The following is a 19,096-nucleotide window of genomic DNA, read 5'->3' as shown; positions in this document are numbered from 1 at the left end:
TAAATGTCATGAACCAATCTAACGTTTCAAATAAAGAACCGATGAGATTTTGCAAATTTTATGCGTTTTTTTTTTTTAAAAAGTTATCAAGCTCTTAAAAAATCACCCTTTATAAACTGCTATAGAAATAAGCTACCGGCACTCATCTTTGTCGACTTCGAGAAAAAAAGGCTTAAACGATGACACTTGAGCGGTTGGAAGATAGCGTATGTGTATGCGCACCGACCGAAAACAAAAAAAAGCAGGCGCCGTCCGTCGGTCCCTTTTGTTGATTATGTGTGGTGTCATCATGCGTGCGGTGTGTTGAGGGTAGGACGAAACGGATGGTGCTGATGCTGATGTGTTGAGTTGATGTGTTTAGTGTGGTGTGAAGATGTAGTGTGCATGTGTGGGGTGTAGTTATGTGTTATTTAGAGGGGGGCGCAGAAGTTCATTTAACCATCCAGGCTCCCCTAAACGACTGTTTAGCCTAGAAGACGCTGCAGCTGTTGCAGCGTTGCCAGACCCGTGGATTGGCGAGGTGGTGGTCCAGTCTGTCGACGCCGCACCGAGGTTCCACTCCGCTGGTGTATGACACGATCAGCGGGTAGAAGTCGAGGTTGGGTGGCCGGTTGACTTCGCGTGACGAGTTGCGGTGTAGCAGCGTGTGGCGCGGCCGGTGACACATTTGGCACAGCCTACGTGACTCACACTATGTAGTCGCATGAGTATGCGACAGGCAGTTGAGGCAATACCCGTGGACCTGGGCAACTTGCTGCCGTTGCAAAGGTCGCATACCCCTGAATATTCCACAATGGTGGACAGGTCTCCGAAGTCCTCGATGTGGTCGGTGTTGCTCGGGTGCCACCACGTGGTGCGCGTGCAGGTACCGCTGCAGGCGCGCTTGCCGGTACAGGTTCCGGCGTTGTTGCCGGTGCGGTTGCTGCCGGAGCAACAGCCGATGCTGTTGCAACTAACGTTCGGGACGCTGGTGCAGGCCCGTTGCGTGGCACATTGGTTGCCGCCCGAGCGGTTGCCGTATTTGCGACTGGCGTTTCTACATCCATGGAAATCTGTGGTAAAGGAGATCGTTAATTATACATATCTGTCATATAAGTTGATATGGGCAATCGTGCCACGATATGTGGCATCAGTGGCGGATTAACGTATAAGCACTACAAGCACGTGCTTGGGGCCTCTGTTCTCCAGGGGCCTCCATCCTCTGCTGGCGTTTTATTTTATACTTACATTTTATCGAGATTCATCCACAATAAAAATGTCCGAAATCACAAGGCGCGAGCAGTCCGGGAGTGACCCATCATACACCCCCGCAGTGCCCTGCCCCTGCGCGTCCCGCCCGCACGTCGCGTCGCGCCCCCGCGAGACTGAGTGAGTGAGTTGTCTTTGCATTGCAAATGATAGCGCCCATACCCATTACCGCTCATACTTACCTACTTTATTTACGGAGTGGCTTTGATTAAAACTACATACACTTATCGTTACCCAACACAATATCTAGAGGGTTGCAAAATATGACAATGCTTCTAATATGTCAGGACGATACAAGGGGATGCAGCAAAAAATTTTAGAGCATAATAAATATGCTGTATTTATACCATGCGCTGCATATTCTCTAAACTTGATTGGTCGTAGTGCTGCTGATTGTTGTACGATCAATTTTGGATGCTTTAGATGAAATTGCTGAGGACACAAGGTGAGATCAGGTTAGAATCACAAAATATTTCAAACAAAATGCAAAACTTTGAGTTTATATTTATGCTCACTTTGTGGAATGATATTCTACAAGTTTTTCATCGCACCAGTAAAGGACTCCAAGAAGAAGGATTAAATCTTAAAATTTGTATCATTCTTTATCGGGTCATCTCGTTGAAATGAGGAATCAATTTGAAAAATTTAAAGGCGAGGCAAGAAAAATTTGACCTAATGTGTAATATAAGGAAACTCGAAGACGAATTAGGAAGAAACCAGTAAATGATGGAAATCAGAGGAACTTGATTTGAATTTTAGAGACAAATTCCGCATTGAGGCTTTCAATGTAATAATTTACACACTTAATGCTCAAATGCAAGAAGAGGTGATGTATATCACAAAGTTTCACAAAAGTTTTAATTTCTTGCGGATCTAAATAAGTCATTTTCAGAATATGAAAAAGATATCTAATTGCTCTTAGAATCTTACCCAGAAGACTTCAATGAAAACACTCTCGGCGAATTTAATCATTTTCACAAATATGTTCGAAAAAAATATGAATTTTCAGAAATAAAGGTCGCCCATTTCGATCTATATGAAATGATTACACTGGATCACAAATTTGAATTTGTAGCTAGATATCCCACTCCTACTTTACACACTACATACGCATATACGGATACATTGACTTTGCGCGACTTGGATATGTTTACATATTTGATCATGTACAACTTTCTTATTAATCCATGGATGTTCGTTGGTAGCTTAGTTTATTATAAAGAAACAGGACTTCATATAAAATAAAAAAAAATTTAAAAAATATCTTTTGTTTTAAAATTTTTTCCTTACCAAAGTTTATTTTTTTTAATTTTTTCATAAAAAAATTTAAAAACACGAAGTGATTAATCAATTTCTCAGAAACTATAAGGCCTATGGAAAAATGGAGTAGACAATATTTTTAGGAAATTTCATTCACTTTTATTTTCTATAATTTGCAGTAAGATTGCTCAACTGGTCAGTGAGATATACATGAGTAAATGAAGACACCTTTTTTTTTGGTCGAATAACGGTTAATTGCAAATATCTCAAAAACGTATCCATAAAAAAAATTAACTCGATTTTCGAAATCAGCGAGCCATTTCACATACAAATTGGATAGTGGCGTTCATGGGACATTTTTGCTGTAAACCAGTGTTATTAAAGATAAAGTAAAGTGTGTTTTCCCAAATATAGAAGTGGCGTTTAGAATCTTTTACAGCTTAATTATTACTAACTGCTCTGCTGAACGATCCTTCTCACAACTAAAAAGATTAAAAACCCCGCAAAGAACAAAAATCCGTCCAGACAAGCTTAATTCTTTAGCATTAATGTGTATTGAGGCAGACATACTTCGACAAATAAATTTCGACGATGTAATTTCGGAGTTTGCTCTGATTAAGGCAATGAAAAAAATGTTTTAAGTTTTTAATTATACCTACTACACTTTCTATTTTTATGAACTTTCATTTTATACTTTCTACCTTCCATTCCGTTTGAAAATTTCAAGCGTTTTTGAAACACGAAAATTATTTAGGGATGCGCAATTTTAAATTCCCCAATTACCTGTCGCGAAAATACTTATTAATTGCAAGTAACGAAAAAGGCGCGTGCGTTCGGTTCAACGGTTCGAAAAACAATAGCTTCTTTATTTCACTTAATCTAATTGCTAAGCCTAACTTAAAACTAACGGCTTAAAGTAATGGTAATCTAAATATGTATTAAAAAAGGGGTAAATATGATTATCTTCAACTTATGTTCAATATTGTAATAGATTACGTTGAGGTAAGTAAGGTGAGTATTACAAATGGATTATTAAGGTAAGTATACAATAGATTTTCTTAATTTAATTTTTAACAATTCAATATTTTTATAATTTTTATAATTCAATATTTTATAATTCATTTATTAATTTTATTTTAGGTATAAATTTGTAGATATGTCGCTTGATGCAACACCGGTCACCTTGACAGGATCAATTTCCTTCAACCTCCATTGGAAGCAAGGCCAGCTTGTGAATGGGACGCTTAATTGTGCCCGCCTTAGTCTCCACGTCTGCGACTCGCACCTTGCCGTCTTGCCCTTCGACGGTGGCGACGACGCGGCCGAGTACCCACTGCTGTGGCGGCACGTTGTCCTCGTGGACGAGGACGAGGTAGTTGAGCTGCAGATTGCGAGGGGGCTTGCAGCCACTTGTTGCGTTCCTGAAGTCCCGTCAGGTATACTTTGGACCACTGTCGCCAGAACTGTTGCTTGAGACAGCAAACAAGTTGCCATCTCTCGCAACAACGAACTGGGTCCACTGGCACTTGCTCTGGAGGTAATGCTCGTAGGGAGCACCCTATCAGCAGATGCGCTGGGGTTAGTGCCTCGCCGTCGTTGGGGTCCTGGCTCAACGGTGTTAGGGGCCGAGAATTGAGGATGGCCTCCACTTCTGCCAGTAGGGTTGACAGTTCCTCTGCGGTCAGTAGCGCGTTGCCGATTACGCGAACGACGTGATGCTTGGCGGACTTCACCGCGGCTTCCCATAACCCGCCGAAGTGCGGCGCCCGCGGTGGTATAAAGGTGAAGCTGCACCCTTCGTCTGCTGCGAATCTCTGCAGTTCTGGGCCCATTGCTAGAAACGCCTCTTTCAGCTCGCGCAGCTTGCGGTCGGCGCCGACGAAGTTGGTGGCATTGTCGCTGAATATCTTCGTCGGCATCCCTCGGCGTCCAATGAACCTTTTTAGGGCGAAAATTAATGAATTAGAAGATAGGTCCGAAACTAATTCTAAATGTACTGCTTTTGAAGTGAAGCAAACGAAAACTGCAATGTATGTTTTTACGGGTGGTCGACCGCGTATTTTTAGAGTTGTGTATATCGGACCACAAAAATCTACGCCACATATAAGAAAGGGCCGTAGTGCTCGAAGTCTTTCGGCTGGCAAATTTCCCATTATTTGGTTTTGCAACTTCGGCTTGTAATGAAAACAATGTACACAGTTTCTTACGGTTCTACTGCAAGCTTCTCGGGCATTAATTAGCCATATGCGTTCTCGAAGAAGCGCAACCAACGCTTTAGCCCCAGCGTGGTGATTTCGAATATGCAGGAACCGTAAATACGTTATAACGAAGTGCGAACTTTTATTTAATAAAAGCGGAAATTTGGCATCGTATGGGAGAGGTGCATTTAATAAGCGACCTCCTACTCGGATTAGTTTGAGCGACAGCGACTTATCCGAGTACTCATGCAAAAACGGGTTGAGCTTTTGCAAGTTTGCGGGTAGGGTGGTGCCTTTCTGCAATTTTTGAATAACATCCGAAAATTCTGAATGTTGGACCACCTGTGCAATTTTTAGAAAGCTCAAGTTTAGCTCTTCTGAAGTCAGATCTTGGCCCCTGGAGGAATTTGGTGGTCGCCTGATCCATCGTAATATATATGCGACCACACGAAGCAATTTTTTATAAGAAGAGAATTTTTCAATGAGGTCCAATATTGAATTTTTCTCAGCAGTCGAAATTAATGTAAATGTGGTTTTCTTCTTCTCTAATGCTTCGTCTTCTGGTGAGAGCTGGAAGTGGTTATTAATTGGCCATAATGCAGGGTCTTCTAGGAGGAACTGTGGACCGCCAAACCATATTGAATTATTCAATTCATCCACGTTACAACCCTTGATCCGCAGGATTTTGTTTCGTTGGCACATGTCGCCAATGTACTTTTTCAGTCAACTCTTGGATTTCGGACACTCTGGACGAAGGTTTGTAGTGAAGATGGATGTGTTTTAATCCAATGTAAAACGATTTCAGAGTCTGTCCAAAATGTAATATTTTCGAAATGTCGACTCAACATAGGCGCTACTCTTGACCATAATTTCGAAAGAAGATGTGCTACCGAGAGCTCAAGACGCGGAAGAGATTTGGTCTTTAGCGGAGCCACTCTAGACTTTGCAGTAAGCAGCATGCATTTAATACCACTTGCAGATTGGCTTCGTATGTATATGCAGCATCCGTACGCCCTTATTGAGGTGTCGGAGAAGCCATGTATTTGGCAGATGGCACTCGACTCAACGTTTACGTAACGAGGAATGCTTATAGATGAGAGCTGCATTAGGTTGGCTTTAAAGTTCTGTCAGCTAGTGTCAAGGCGCAATGGAATCGACTCATCCCAATCTAGTTTTTGGATCCAAAGCTCTTGCAATAAGATTTTTGCTTTGGTAACTAGTGGGGCTAGTAATCCAAGAGGATCGAAAAGGCGAGCAGAAACTGACAATATGTTACGTTTAGTGGCTCGCAGATCATTAAAATTGTCATCTAAAACAAATCGAAACAAATCCTCTTTCGGCAACCAATGGATTCCTAACGTTTTAGTGGAACTTTTGTCATTGAAGCTTAATGACTTTTCAGTGCAATCACTGTCGAAAAATTTAGGGTGGTTTGAAAACCACTTCGTTAAGGAGAATCCTGCCGAGTTTAATATTTTAATTACCTCACTTCTCAAAAGATCTAGAGACTCAAAACTTTCGGACCCTGTTAATAAATCATCAACATAAAAGTCTCTTTTGATGGCCAATGAACCGAGTGGGTATTTCATTGTATTGGCATCACTGAGCATTTGCAAACACCGTGTTGCGAGAAATGGAGCAGGCGCAGTGCCGTATGTTACGGTGTTGAGACGAAAAATTTGAATTTGCTCAGAAGGATGCTCTCTCCACACAATAAGCTGACAATTTCTGTCTTCTTCATGCATAATTATTTGACGGTACATTTTAGTAATGTCCGCTGTTAATGCATACTTATGTAAGCGAAAACGAAGAAGAGTTGAGTATAACTCTTCTTGGATGGTTGGACCTACCATCAAAAGTTCATTCAACGCTATTTGAGTTGAAGATCGACTCGAAGCATCAAATACAACACGTAGTTTGGTTGTTGTGCTCTCGGGCCTTAAAACGCATTGATGCGGAATGAAGTAGTGTGGCTCACTCGGGATCTTATTGTTCGTTGGGCTCATGTGACCCAATGCTCTATATTCATTCATAAAGTCCAGATACATTTTACGAAGTTCTGGATCTTTTAATGTCCTTCTCTCCAGGGCCTGAAACCGCCGAACTGCGGTTTCATATGAGTGACCGAGTAGCTTACGGTCAGCTTTAAAGGGCATTCTGACTTGAAGCCGTCCTGAAGGCAATACTTGAGTAGTATTAACGAAAAAATTTTCACACTCTTGTTGCTCTGCTGTGAATTTGATGCCATTTGATTCTGAAGGTAATTCTTCTAGAGCCCAAAATTTTTGGACTACTGAATCGATTGACGTTAAGCCTTCTTCAGCTTGGCATAATGTGCTATGTAATCTGGGAGGAGAACTTATATTACTGGCGTATTTGCCAGATACAATCCATCCTAAAAGGGTTTTCTGAAGAGTTGGTTGGTTAGGACCATTTTTAATTTGACCAACAGCTAAAAGATCGAAAAATGTTTCAGCACCCAATAGGATATCCACTTTTTTAGATTTGTGGAATTCTGGGTCCGCCAATTCAATATTGTGCGGAATTTTCCAGCCATTAACATTGATGTTATGGTCTGGATGATTTGCCGAAATGCATCGCATTACCCAGAATTCCGCCGAAAATTCAAAATTGTTTAACCGCGACTTGACAAACGCGTTTAGTTTCGACCCCACTTTTGTATTGGAATTGCCAATTCCAATTACGCTTAATGTTTTGTGCTGACGTCGAATCCGCAACTTTTGTGCCAAGTCCTCCGTCATAAAGTTGACCTGGGAGCCTGAGTCCAGCAAGGCTCTCGCAGGCAGGTAATCTCCGCAGCTGGTCCTCACTAGAATTACTGCTGTTGCCAACATGACCCGATCCGGCATACTGGCTGTATGCATGGCATGTGTGGTTGATGGTTGCGGATGAGGTACAGCGGGGAAGGACACTGGATACTGGTGCAACAGCGAGTGATGGGATCGATTGCATATGCGGCAACGCTCTGCTCTGCATTTGGAAACCGTGTGACCCTTACGCAAACAATTTATGCATAAGGGCACCAATTTCACGAACTCGAACCTCTGCTGCACCGGAAGCGCCTTGAAGGTGGGGCAGGCAGTCAAATGGTGATCCCTCGATTTGCACTGTTGGCAAAGAGGCTGCCTCGAATTTGCAGCAACCAGCGCCGATTTGGTCCTGTCCATCTGTTGTTGTTTCCCATGATGCGCACTGCTTGTAGGTATGGGCTTCGTCCTAGAGTGTGATGCTCCTTCCGCTGACAGCTGCTGGTATCTTCGATTTAAGGTGGCCTCACAGTCCTTCCACAGTGGCAGTTTGTCATAGTCCAGCGCTTCTTCCCATTTGGATCGGGTGGCAGGGTCAACCTTTGTCATTACAATATGTATGATTATTGCGTTCGTTATTTGTTTTTCATCGCCCAGCGATAGCAATGAATCATATACCGCGGACACTTCGTCAATTATTGAACGCAGAGAAGGCGCAGAAGGCTTTGGGATTGTTGGCAGCTCAAAAAGTTTAGATATTGTATTGAAAAATATCAAACATTTATTATCATAAACTTTTTTGAGACTTGCCAACGCTTTCGGATAATTTTCATCCGACATCTGAAACGCTTTAACTGTTCCCAAAGCCTCTCCAGATAGACAATTAACCAAATGGTTAAATTTTTCAATATCTGGGATATTTGGATCGTTATGAACCAAGCTCTCGAACAAACTCATAAAATTTTTGAACTCTGAATATTCTCCCTTGAATTTCGGCAAATTCATTTTAGGGAGCCTTGAGCTGTGAGAAGCTACAAAAGATGTTTCGGCAAATGAAGTTTTATTTTTCGCTAAAATTGACTTTATTATGGACTTCGTTTCAACGATGATGTCCTCTAACTCCCCTCGGGTCATGTCGTCCTCATCAATTTCTTCAATCTTTGATTGGCATTTCATTAATTTTTCACTATGTGAATTTAATATATCTAAGCGACATTCCAATTCTATTGGATCTAAAGACATAGTCTTTTCGAGAAGGCCCGTTTTAATGCGCAAAATACTACTTTTCGCAACCGTTCTTTGACGTCTTAACGATTTTAAGTCCGTCAACTCCTTACTTGGAGACAGGTTTGCGAGAGTTGGCTTTGGCTTGCTCATTTTGCTTGTTTGAATAAAATTTCCGAAAAAAGACTATAACGGTTGGCAACAAATATACTGAGAATCGATAACGAAAACGAAAAATAAATGTTGATTCCCAAATATACGAAAGCCAAACTAATAACAATAAAAGTCGGCAACAAATATATTTGGAATCGGTGACGAAAACGAAAAAAAATAATATCGATTCTCAAGTATAGAAAGCCAAACCGATAAATGCGCAAAATGAGCAATAGCACAAGAAAGTAATTTAATCGGAAAATGTCCGAACGAAAATCGACAAAAATTGCGAAAAAACGACCGATAATTCCAAACGCGGTTCGAAAAAATTGCGAAAAAATATATAATAATTTAATTTTGAAATAAGAATTTTTTCACCTTTATTTTAAAATAAAGGGCTACGCAAAATCCCAAAATCCCTTTGATTCACTTCAAATTTATACATTTAGATGTAAACATACGTGGGGTTCAATTGTATAATATATAATATATGTATATATTGTTATATATGTATGTATGTAAGAATGTCAATATAGTGAAAAAAAGGGAGAGCCAAAAATTGAAAGTGTGCACTTTGTTGTTTATTTGAATTTTCGTTTGTTTGCACCACTTTCAATAATCCGCACTCGTTACCTGGTGCGTCGGCTGTTTGCCGGCGCTCACTTCCCTTTTGCACAGAATGCAGCGGCAGCTCATTCCCACGACGGCAGCGGCGTTGATGGCAGCAGCGGGTTGATGGTAGTAGCGACGATGGCAGCAGCGGCGACGATGGTAGCAGCGGCTTGATGGCAGCAGCGAAGTGATGGCAGCGGATTGATGGCAGCAGCGACGTTGTGGCAGCAGCGAAGTGATGTTGTATAAACTGGACACTTTGCGGTATAATCTTGCGGAGTCTTGTAGCGGCACTGGATGCGGTAACTTTTAGTGGTACGGCACAAAAGGCGGTAGATACTAGCGGCACTTCACTGTCTAGCGTTTTTTTTTTTTTAATTAGCGTTAGACCGGCACTTTTAATTTTAATAATTGTTATTATTTTTTCACGGTACTTTCATGTGAAACTGTTTCAAACGCTTTGGTGGAATTTTTTTTGTTTTTGAACCACTGTACCTACCGTTCCTCAAAATGGCCATAGAATCGCGAGCTGTGTGGCATGTAGCGCCATCTTGTTGAAACCACATGTCAACCAAGTTCAGTTCTTCCATTTTTGGCAACAAAAGGTTTGTTAGCATCGAACGATAGCGATCGCCATTCACCGTAACGTTGCGTCCAACAGCATCTTTGAAAAAATACGGTCCAATGATTCCACCAGCGTACAAACCACACCAAACAGTGCATTTTTCGGGATGCATGGGCAGTTCTTGAACGGCTTCTGGTTGCTCTTCACCCCAAATGCGGCAATTTTGCTTATTTACGTAGCCATTCAACCAGAAATGAGCCTCATCGCTGAACAAAACACGCGAGTTGTGGTTATTAAACTTCAGTTTAGTGAACCGCGAAAAGAAAACTACGACTTGTCGGATTGATCGTCAGAATTCTTCTGTTTATTTATTTCCAATATTTTCTTAAGCTAAGTTCTATTTTCTGATACAAAATACATTATTTCTTTTCTTATTATTATTTTGGCTCAACCACTTGTAGTTGCGACAATATTTGTCAAGTGGCCTACTTCTCACATTACATCAATTGCATTCCCTCAAATATTTATGTTGCACTATTTATTGTGACGTTAATTGCTATCGCAATATTCGTTTGAACATATTAAATGTGCAGCGGAAATGCAATGTGATCCAATGTAAGTGCCCTGGTTTGTTTCGAAATATGATATGCATATTTCGTGTGGTCGCAATATTGTTGCGGTAACAAAAAAGGGAAAATATTTAAGTAGACCAGTTAATTCTAAGTGTTTTGGGGTAGGTCGTTAACGTTGACGTCGGCATTATTTCTTTGTTGCAGTTCTTATGAATTGCAGTTGCATTCATATCGGTCATGCCGATAGTGGTTGGCATCGACGTCGACGTAACTCCTCCCCCCCTTGATTGAGCTCTCTCCTGGGAGATCACATTAGTAATTTTGAAATTCTTTCTCTTGTTTTTACAATAAATGATTATCGAAAGACTGACTATAATTACAATTGATATTGTATATATGCTTATATGTATGTATTGTTGTCGTTTTTGGTATTTAACTTCATCTATAAAGTTTATATTTTCTATTTGTTGTAATATAATATCATCAAATATAAGTTTCTTATTTATATCTTTAATGTTGTCTATATCGCTTGCTAATACAATGCTACTTTTAATTATTTTACTTTTTGTTGAAAATGTTTTATTATTAATTGTTATGCTACAATTGTAAAAATGTATTAAATAGTTTCCGCTTAAGGGAGAGCTGTTGTTTATAATGCAGTCACTTTCTACACTAGTATTTTTAGTATTTTTTACAAATATAATTCCTTCGTTAATGTTTATAATTTCGGAGGCGTTATTAAAAATTTTCATACAGTTTCTTTTTATCAAACAATTATTAATTGGCTTAAGACGTTGTAAATCTATATTATCATTAAATTCGTACAATTCATTGTTATATCTTAGTGCATATACTTGTTGAAACATTAACTCAAAGTTGCTTATATCTCCTAACGGCAATATTATAGATGTGTGTAGTGTTATTATTTCTGTTGGAATTTTGATAGCGAAAATAATATTATGGTTTTTGTCTGTAAGGGATCCTAATTTTATTTTTTTCAATTTTTGTGAGTCTAAGTTGTATTTTGTTATTTCTTGGTCGGTTATCATGTTGCTATGTAAAATTCCTAAACCACTTGCTGCTATATTGTCTTGTATGTGTTCTACATTGTCCTGTAATATTTTCAGTTTTAGAGAAAAGTCGAGGTATAAAATTTCGTCTTGGGTCCTTTTACTTATGCTCCCTATGGAGTTTAGTTTTGCAGATATCATATCCCTATCGTTATGCATAAGTCTTTTTAATTCAAGAAACGTTTTATTGAAATTAGTATTAATATCTATTTGTTTGTTTATTGTTTCGATAGCCTTGTGGTTGTTTGTGTCGATTATGTTGAGGTGTTGTTCAAGGTCTTGTCTATCATTGTCGTCCATGGTACCGTAAAGCCATTTTTGTACAGTTCCTACAGCATTTAGTAGGCCTCTTTTTTGTCTGTGGGGTGTGATAGTATTTATCTTGCTTCTAATAAATTTAATTTGCATGTTTAGTATTGCTTGTCCTACTTGCAGATTTAACGATTTTATATTAGATTCTATTTCATTAAGTAAATTTGATATTTCTAGTGGATTTATAACGTGTAATATTGTTACATATGACTTAACTATATCTGCATCGCCTGTTTGTATTTCTATATATCCTTTGTTGCTTTCTATTTTATCTATTGTTACTTGTCCCAGCCCCAGGGTCCAAATTGCTGTCAGGATCAAAAGTTTCAGGATCCATTGCCCCTGCAAATTTGTATTTCCGTTTAACGTTGTTTAAATGTATATCGTTTAGATTTGTTTTTATAAACTTCGGTTGTTCCTTATGCCTAACGCTTTTGTAATTCTTTACGTAACCTATATTTCTTTCTTCTACATAGTGTTCTCTGTTTTCGTTACTCTTATTTATTCGCTTAGATTTTTCTTTGAATATTCTGTCATAAATTGTGCTCTTGTTACATTTACCTTCCTCAATATTTATGGGTTTTTCTTTTGTAACTGAGTGGTAGCTGTTATTATACCATTCTATAGCTTTGCTCATTTTATTTGTTATACTAGAGTTTTTATTTTCTATACCTAATACTCTAATTTTTTCTCCTAGTGTATTGTGTAGGCGTTCTACATCAGAATTGCCGGTGTGGTTATTTGGTTTAACGAGATGTAGTTCAATATTTTCGTTTCTGAGGAAATCTTTAACATTAATGCTTTTAAATTCGTTATCAGCAATAATTTTTTTAAAATGTCCTCTTTGCGACTTATATTGGTTTATTTTTTCGATTATAGTTTGGCTGGTCCTATCTTCAAGAAAAAATGCTGTGGCGAATTTAGAAAACCTGTCTATAAAAGTTAGAAAATTCGCTTTTGAATTAGTGTAGCAATCCATGTGAATTATTTCTTTGCAATCTTTCGGTGTTTCCGTTAAATTAAATTTTGATCTTATAGGTCGCCTATCATATTTGACTCTGTTGCATGTATCGCAGTTGTTTACGAATTTGTGCACCAGTTTTTTCAAATTTGGGAAGTAGATATGTCTTTTAACTCCTTCGTAGTTCTCCGATATTCCTGTGTGTCCTGTTTCAAACTTGTGATAATTTTGGATATGTCTGTAGGCTTCTTCTTCGCTATTTATATCTTTAGCGTGGTATGAACATTTAACAAATTTAATGTTGTCGAATCCATCAAATAACTCGATGATTTTTTGTTGTAATTTATTATATTCATGGTCGTTAACTTCGCTGTATATGCCAATTTTGCCTGAAGTGATATGTCTTCTGAGGATATCAGAAATATTGTTGTCGAGATCTACTGGTGTTACGTATATTTTTTTATTGTTGTGTTTTATTTCGAACTCCAATTGTTTGTTATCTGTTAAAATTATCTGAATTTTAAACCGATTGACTATGGTGTCCAAAATGGGTATATGGTTGTTCAATTGCTCCTCCTGAGAGTGTATTGTATTTACATCGTTTTCGTCTAAATTATTTTCTAAAGATAGATTGCTACCTGTTTCCATAAAATTTATTAAATTGGTGTTATTATTGATTCTGCTAAGGAAATCTGCTACTTTGTTTTCCTTTCCTTTTATATAATTTACGTTCATGTTGTATTCTCCTAATTTTATTATCCATCTTTGTAGTCTAGGATTTATATCTTTACAATGAGCCTTCGTGTATAGCCATTTTAATGGTTGATGATCCGTTAATAAATCAAATTGGACGCCATATAAGTAAGGCCGGAAGTAGTTTGTGGCCCAAACGATTGCTAACAACTCCTTTTCTGTTGTAGAATATCTACGTTCGTGGTCGTTGAGTATTCTACTCGCATAACATACAGGATGTCCATTTTGTTGTAATACGGCACCGATTGCGAAATTGCTTGCATCAGTAGTTAATGTAAATTTCTTTTTGAAATCTGGATAACTTAGTACTGGAGCTTCTGTCATTATTTGTTTTAATTTTTGAAATGAGTTTATATATGTAGAGTCGTTAATATTAATTTTAACATTTTTCTTTAGAAAATGTGTCATAGGTTGTGCTACTTTCGCGTAGTCTTTTATAAATTTCCGATAATATCCCGTAGCTCCTAGAAAAGACTTTATTTGTCTTGTTGTTTTTGGTAATTTTAGATCTTGTATTTTATTTATTTTCTCGAAATTCGGTTTAACTCCTTCAGGTGTTAAAACGTGGCCTAGAAATTGTGTTTCTTTGGCACAAAAATTGCACTTGTCAAATTGTACCTTAAGGTTATGCTTCTTTAGTGCATTGAAAATTTTTGTTAGGCTTTGTATATGCTCTTCTAATGTTGTACTAAAAACGAGAATGTCATCCATGTATACTACGCATATTTTATTTATGTATTCTCTAAGAACACAATTCATCAGCCTTTGGAAGGTTGATGGGGCGTTTTTGAGACCGAATGGCATTCTAACGTATTCGTAATGACCAAAAGGGGTGGAAAACGCGGTTTTCTTTCTATCTTCCTCTTTTACTAAGATTTGGTGGAATCCTTTTGCGAGATCGAGTGTCGTAAAGTATACAGCTCTTCCTAATTTATCTAATATATTATCAATGTTTGGGATTGGGAATTTGTCATCGATTGTGATATCATTTAGTTTTCTGTAGTCTATCACGATCCGCCATTTTTTTGTTTGGGAGTTATCTGATTTTTTTGGTACTATCCATAAAGGACTATTGTAAGGGGAATTACTATTTCTTATGATTCCTTGTTTTAACATTTCTTTAATTTGTTTAGTTATCTCTTCTTCGTGTATCTGTGGGTATCTGTAAATTTTTGAATATACTGGAGTGTCTATCGTGGTCACTATCTCGTGTTCAATAGCTGATGTACTAGTAAGGTCATCTCCTTCTTTATAAAATAGGTTCTTGTAATTTTTTATTAACTTACTAACTAAAAATTTCTCTTCTTTATTTAGATTTGTTGTAAATTGCTCAATTTGTAAGTCCCTATTTTCCGTACTTTCTAATTGATAAATTTCATTAAAATTATATGGGCAAGAATTCAAAAATTTTATCACTTCGTTATTAATTGTTAAGGTATCGTTTCTCATATCAATAACTGCTTGTAATGGTTTTAGTATGTTTTGCCCAAGGATTGCATCGAATCCTTTATTATGTAAATCAGTTAATTTCCATGACATATTTGCGTCAAAATTAAATTCGAGGGGTAAACTTGTTATTATTTCCCATTTGATTAGTGCTTCACTATTAAATGACCGGATTTTTATTGGGTTATTTAATAGTATTCTGTTATACTTCATTAATTTTCTATTGTCGATAAGGGACGTAGTAGAGCCTGAGTCGATTATGCATGTAATCTTTTCATTTTTTATTGTTAATTCTACTAACGGAAGGTAGTTTTGGTATGGTCCAAGGGAAAATTTACTTCTTGGTTTATATGGTCTACTTCCATTGGAATTTCATTCCTATAGTTGATACTTCTTTCACCGTTATAATTGTTATGGTTTTGGTAAGTCCATCTGAATGAGCTTGCTGTGTTATTACTTTGGTTTTGATTATTGAAACGATTACTGTTTAATCGTGTTTGTTCTGTATTTCCTTGTCTAGGATTCGTCCTTGTTCTTTCGTTGTTGAATTTATTATTAGAATTGTTAAAATTATAAAACCTATTATTTGTTTGGTTATGATCCCCAGGTCTTTGATTGTTTATTTTATTTCCTACTTGACCATAATAGCTTCTATTAGTAAGTCCTGTTTCTTCTAATACGTAAAATGCTTCCCTTAATGAGTTAATGTTCCTACCGTAAATTATTGCCGATAAATGAGGCGGAATATTATTTAAAAATGTTTTTAATATTAATGACTCATTAGTCTTAGGAGAAAATTCTGTCGGCTTATTTTCGTCTAAATTATATTTTGAGTTAAGCTTATCTAATATGTTTTTTAAGTTGTAATAATAATGACTTACATTATACTGCCTGGTTGTGATGGCCTGGTGGAAGAGTTGGTGGTAGCTTTCCCTTATTCCGAAGTTCCGTATCAGTTCTGTCTTCACTTCGTCCCACGATGAGTCTCTGTTTAGTGTCCGTATTATCTGGAGCGCCTCTCCTTGGATCTTGGTCTTTATGTGTCTCTCCCATACATAATTTTTGACCGCTTGGTTCTCGTCGAACAAGGGCAGGATCAGTTCCACCTCTCCAATGAAAGAAGATATGTCGTAGCTCCCGTCGCCTCTGAACTCTTTGATTTTCGCAGCTTCCTTAAGGAGGTCCGACGCTGATATCCGGTTTAGATCGTTGTTGGTGATTGCCATTGTGGTAGTTAAATGTGTAGAATTATGTTTTTTTTTCGAGAAGTTAGTTCTTTTATATGTATTTATAAAATGATGTAACACTGTTTGAACCCGCAAGCAATAGTAATAGTAAGTAAATGATTCAATGACTTTTGGCAGTTAGATTTCGTAATATGTCAGAAGTTCACTCTAAAATATTTATGTTGTGTCAGGCTCTTTTTCTTTGTCTAAGGACAAAGTTCCGTCGACTGCGCCAGTTGTGGTTATTAAACTTCAGTTTAGTGAACCGCGAAAAGAAAACTACGACTTGTCGGATTGATCGTCAGAATTCTTCTGTTTATTTATTTCCAATATTTTCTTAAGCTAAGTTCTATTTTCTGATACAAAATACATTATTTCTTTTCTTATTATTATTTTGGCTCAACCACTTGTAGTTGCGACAATATTTGTCAAGTGGCCTACTTCTCACATTACATCAATTGCATTCCCTCAAATATTTATGTTGCACTATTTATTGTGACGTTAATTGCTATCGCAATATTCGTTTGAACATATTAAATGTGCAGCGGAAATGCAATGTGATCCAATGTAAGTGCCCTGGTTTGTTTCGAAATATGATATGCATATTTCGTGTGGTCGCAATATTGTTGCGGTAACAAAAAAGGGAAAATATTTAAGTAGACCAGTTAATTCTAAGTGTTTTGGGGTAGGTCGTTAACGTTGACGTCGGCATTATTTCTTTGTTGCAGTTCTTATGAATTGCAGTTGCATTCATATCGGTCATGCCGATAGTGGTTGGCATCGACGTCGACGTAACTCGCGCGCGAAACACATTTCGAACCGAACACTGATTTTGGTAATAAAATTCAATGATTTGCAAGCGTTGCTCGTTAGTAAGTCTATTCATGATGAAATGTCAAAGCATACTAAGCATCTTTCTCTTTGACACCATGTCTGAAATCCCACGTGATCTGTCAAATACTAATGCATGAAAATCCTAACCTCAAAAAAATCACCCGTTATGTATTAAAAAGGGGTAAATATGATTATCTTCAACTTATGTTCAATATTGTAATAGATTACGTTGAGGTAAGTAAGGTGAGTATTACAAATGGATTATTAAGGTAAGTATACAATAGATTTTCTTAATTTAATTTTTAACAATTCAATATTTTTATAATTTTTATAATTCAATATTTTATAATTCATTTATTAATTTTATTTTAGGTATAAATTTGTAGATATGTCGCTTGATGTAACACCGTTCCTTCCATTTCCATTTAAGCAATAGAGGGCCTACACAGGCTCTGTGCTTAGGGCCTCGGATACTCTTGATCCGCCATTGTGTGGCATGAATGGATCGTCGTATTGATCGACCATGTATTGTTAGTTTTCTTTGTTGGTTTTGAAGGTTTATTATTTTTCAGCGGTTTGGTATTGACGTATTTATCGTTTTAGTGTTAAATTTAGTGATTTTATTATATCGCGATATTATCGGTTGGGGTTTTGGTTCCCGAATTCGCGGTCGTCGGTGGTTGGTAAAAAGCACAGCTTCACGAGCGGTCTGGTTAGTGTTCCGTTTTGCATACGGAGATCCACGACCCGTATGTGACCGTCGGAGCCATAATGTAGCTTTTCTATGCGGCCCAGCCGCCACTCGGTAGGGGGTAGATAATCATCGTGAATGAGGACACAGTCTCCAAGTTTAGCGGCTTGTTCAGGAGTCTTCCAGCGGTATCATTGGATCCTTTATGTATTGGAGATCCTTTATGTATTCGTCCTTCCATCGGCGACTGAAATCATGATGGAGAATTTTAATTCGTTCCCATCGATTTACTAGGGATAGGGTCTTGCGATAGTACTGTGAGTGGCCGTAAATTGAGAACGGCTTCAATTCGATTTAACAACGTCGTGAACTCTTCGTAATTGAATTTATAATTTCCAGCTACCCGTTTGAAATGGGTTTTGAAGCTTTTTACAGCTGATTCCCATAAACCGCCCAAATGAGGAGCGCTTGGGGGTATAAATTGCCAATTGATACCTTGAGTGGCATACTTTTGTACGGTGTCGGGTGACTCTTGTTTTAAAAAATCCACACATTTCTTTTCTGTGGCTCGTTGAGCTCCGATAAAGATTTTGCCATTATCGCTCATGAGTTTTGAAGGGTAGCCTCGTCGAGCTACGAAGCGAGCAAATGCCGCTAGAAAAGCCTCCGTTGTCAGATTACTACATAGCTCAAGATGTACTTCCTTTGTCGTGAAACATACAAAGACAGCCACATAGCCTTTCATGAGAGTGGGAGACCTTAACATAGACGCCTTTACTTGGGAAGGCCCAGCAAAATCAACACCTGTTGTGGTGAAAGGCAGAGCGAAATTGCAGCGTTCAGGTGGAAGTGCTGCCATAATCTGCGTTCGCATCTTCTGCTTGTGCATAGTGTAAATCTTGCACGTGAAGATGGACTTCTTGATTTGCGGCTTAAGACGGGGGATATAATACTCCTGACGTACCATATGTTGCATGAGGCGATGTTCGGTGTGTTGCATTAGGATGTGGATGTAATTGAGGAACAATGCGGCAAATGATGACCTCTCTGGAATTATTATGGGATGGCGTTCGTTGTATGTTAGGCTCGAATTACCAAGCCGACCATTGGCACGAAGCAGACCTTTCGTGTCCAGAAATGGGTTTAGAAGTAAGAGTGTGCTCTTTTTATCAATCGGTTTCGATTCTCTTAGTAGTGATATAT

At 38.1% G+C, this 19,096-nt stretch overlaps 2 protein-coding genes across 2 annotated transcripts in view; one reads left to right on the top strand and one right to left on the bottom strand.

The window, feature by feature from the left end:
* The window catches only part of LOC125780372 (uncharacterized), a 155,650-nt gene that overhangs the window by 85,346 nt on the left and 51,208 nt on the right, over positions 1-19,096 (top strand). The gene's annotated exons all lie outside the window — the stretch shown is intronic.
* Positions 465-17,120, bottom strand: LOC125777814 (uncharacterized). Its single transcript, XM_049453566.1, has 4 exons — positions 16,024-17,120; positions 11,680-12,324; positions 735-1,052; positions 465-677 (listed from the first exon to the last, which is right to left on the bottom strand). The coding sequence occupies exons 1-4, from the start codon at positions 16,366-16,368 to the stop codon at positions 465-467; spliced, it is 1,521 nt and encodes a 506-aa protein (XP_049309523.1). The 5' UTR covers positions 16,369-17,120.

The sequence above is a fragment of the Bactrocera dorsalis genome, chromosome 1, assembly GCF_023373825.1.
Source record: "Bactrocera dorsalis isolate Fly_Bdor chromosome 1, ASM2337382v1, whole genome shotgun sequence".
NCBI lineage: Eukaryota > Metazoa > Arthropoda > Insecta > Diptera > Tephritidae > Bactrocera > Bactrocera dorsalis.
The sequence above is the reverse complement of the archived record's forward strand: the minus strand, read 5'-3'. Positions and strand labels throughout refer to the sequence as shown.